Genomic DNA, 2,734 nt, shown 5'->3' on the forward strand with positions numbered 1-2,734 from the left:
CCCATGTGCCAGCGGCCACCCAAGGGGCACCCGGGACTCCCCGTGGGGACACCCCCTGGGACGGGCAGAGCAGTGGGGGCACCCACTGGTACCTGGCAATGGGTGCCCACCAGGAGAGGGGTGTACCCCCTAAAGATGGGTGCAGCCCGAGGAAGGTGGGTGCAGCCTGGGAGATAGCCCCCAAAGATGGGTGCAGCCCCAAAAGATGGGTGCAGCCTGGGTGATGGGTTCACCTTGGGAGATGGGTGCAGCCCTAAAAGGTGGGTGCAGCCCCAAAAGATGGGTGCAGCCCCCCAAAATAACTGCACCCAAGGAGATAGGTACACCCTGAGAGATACATACACCCCAAAGATGGGTGCAGCCCTGAAAGATGGGTGCAGCCTGGGTGATGGGTTCACCTTGGGAGATGGGTGCAGCCCTAAAAGGTGGGTGCAGCCCCAAAAGATGGGTGCAGCCCCCCAAAATAACTGCACCCAAGGAGATAGGTACACCCTGAGAGATACATACACCCCAAAGATGGGTGCAGCCCTGAAAGATAAGTGCACCCCAGGAGATGGGTTCACCCTGGGACATGGGAGAAGCCCCTGAAGATGGGTGCACCCCCAAAAGATGGGGGCAGCCCCCCAAGGCAGCCCCTGAGATGGGTGCACCTCCAAAAGATGGGGGCAGCCCCCCAAGATAAGTGCACCCCAGGAGATGAGTTCATCCTGGGAGATGGGTGCAGCCCCCGAAGATGGGTGCAGGCCCTGAAGATGGGTGCAGCCCCCCAAGGTAAGTGCACCCCAGGAGATGAGTTCACCTTGGGAGATAGGTGCAGCCCCCCAAAATGGGTGCACCCCCAAAAGATGGGTGCACTCCCTAAGGATGGGTGCACTCCCAAAGCTAAGTGCACCCCAGGAGATGGGTGGACCCCAAGACATAGATGCAGTCCCCAAAGATGGGTGCACCCCTGAAAAATGGGTGCAGCCTGGGTTATGTGTTCACCCTGGGAGATGGGTGCAGCCCCTGAAGCTGCGTGCACCCCCCAAAAGATGGGTGCAGCCCCCCAAGAGATGGGTGCAGCCCAGGAGATGGGTACACCCTGAGAGATAGGTACAGCCCCCCAAAATGGGTGCCATCCCGAAAGATGGGTGCAACCTGGCTGATGGGTTCACCTTGGGAGATGGGTGCAGCCCCTGAAGATGGGTGCACCCCCCCAAGATAAGTGCACCCCAGGACATGGGTGGACCCCGAGAGATAGGTGCAGTCCCCAAAGATGGGTGCACCCCCGAAAGATGGGTTCACCCTGGGAGATGGGTGCAGCCCCTGAAGATGGGTACACTCCCAAAAGATGGGTGCACCACCTAAAGATGGGTGCAGCCCCCCGAGATAAGTGCACCCCAGGAGATGGGTACACCCTGAGAGATAGGTACAGCCCCCAAAGATGGGTGCAACCCCTGAAGATGCGTGTACCCCCTAAAGATGGGTGCAGCCCCTCAACATAAATGCACCCCTGGAGATGGGTGAACCCTGAGAGATAGGTGCAGTCCCCAAAAATGGGTGCGCCCCCAAAGATGGGTGCAGCCCCCCCCAAAATAAGTGCACCCCAGGAGATAGGTACACCCTGAGAGATACGTACACCCCCCCCGAAGATGCGTGCAGCCCCCAAAGATGGGTCCATCTCTGGGAGACGGGCGCAGCCACACTGCAGGGGGTGGAGGCCATGGGAAGGATGTTCCCCGGGGATTTTGGAGGGGGGGGGATACCTGCCCACACCCCCTGCCGTGGTACCACCCCACGGATCTGGGGTCCCCTCCCCACCCAGGACCCCTTGCCGGAGCCGGAGCCTCACCTGGAGAGGTGGACGCGTTTTTCGGTGAACTGGCCGGGGCCGTGGACGGGGTCCTCGTGGGGCTCGTTCTTCACCACCTCCACCCCCTCGCCCTTCTCGCTCTCCTGGTGACTGTGCTTGCTGATGGTGTAGAGCTGCCCCACGCGGTACTGCAACCGCAGCGCCCGCTCTCAGCGCTGCCATCCCCTGCCCCAGCACCCTCCCGGCTCAGCGCCCCACTCTCCCCGCTAAGAGGGGAAACTGAGGCACGGAGCAAAGAGGTGACGGACACCCCCCACCAGCACCACCGAGCCGTGCAGCGGGGAGGGGTCTCCCGGGGCTCCCTGTTTCAATCCCCCTCTCCCTGGGCTGCTCCAGCACCCAACGAGGGCCGCATCCTGCCCTCCCTGCTCTTCCCCGGTGCCCGAGTGCCCTGCGGGGTGCCTGGAGGCTTTCTGCCCAGCGAGGCAAAACTATATCTACAGATAGACAGGTACATATATATACATGTATATATATATACCTGTGTGTATTTGACGACGCGGCGGCGCGATAAGGGTTTTATTGTTCCGCTGAAGATCCCATCCATCACCCTAACTGCCAGCGTGATCATATCGCCCCTCACTGGAAACCTTCCCCGGGTGCGAACGCAAACCCGCTGCCCCCGGGGAGGGTGAGCGCTGCCCGGCGTGGGCACCTCTTACTGCGGCTCCCCGAAACGGGCGCTCACGAGCGACCTTTGGCCGGGGATGCCGCTCTTTGCTGTTTGCCGGTGGCGATTCAAGCGCCCTGATGGAGCAGGGATTAAACCCGTGTTCCCTGCCAGCACCGGCTCTCGCAGCCACCCAAACCCCCGGTGCCCTTCACCGGTTCATCTGGTGGTCCCGGGGCCGGGCTGCCTCCGAGTAGCCCCCGGTGCTGACG

General features: G+C 61.8%; 1 protein-coding gene across 1 annotated transcript in view; it reads left to right on the plus strand.

The window, feature by feature from the left end:
- MSS51 (MSS51 mitochondrial translational activator) overlaps positions 1-1,506 on the plus strand; it is a 10,447-nt gene extending 8,941 nt beyond the window's left edge. Inside the window, exon 7 of the mRNA XM_009888522.1 lies at positions 1,462-1,506. Within this exon, the coding sequence (XP_009886824.1) occupies positions 1,462-1,506 (45 nt within the window). The remainder of the gene's footprint in view (positions 1-1,461) is intronic.
- The last annotated feature ends 1,228 nt before the right edge of the window (positions 1,507-2,734 follow it).

This window comes from Charadrius vociferus, unplaced genomic scaffold, assembly GCF_000708025.1.
Source record: "Charadrius vociferus isolate BGI_N301 unplaced genomic scaffold, ASM70802v2 scaffold980, whole genome shotgun sequence".
NCBI classification, from domain to species: domain Eukaryota; kingdom Metazoa; phylum Chordata; class Aves; order Charadriiformes; family Charadriidae; genus Charadrius; species Charadrius vociferus.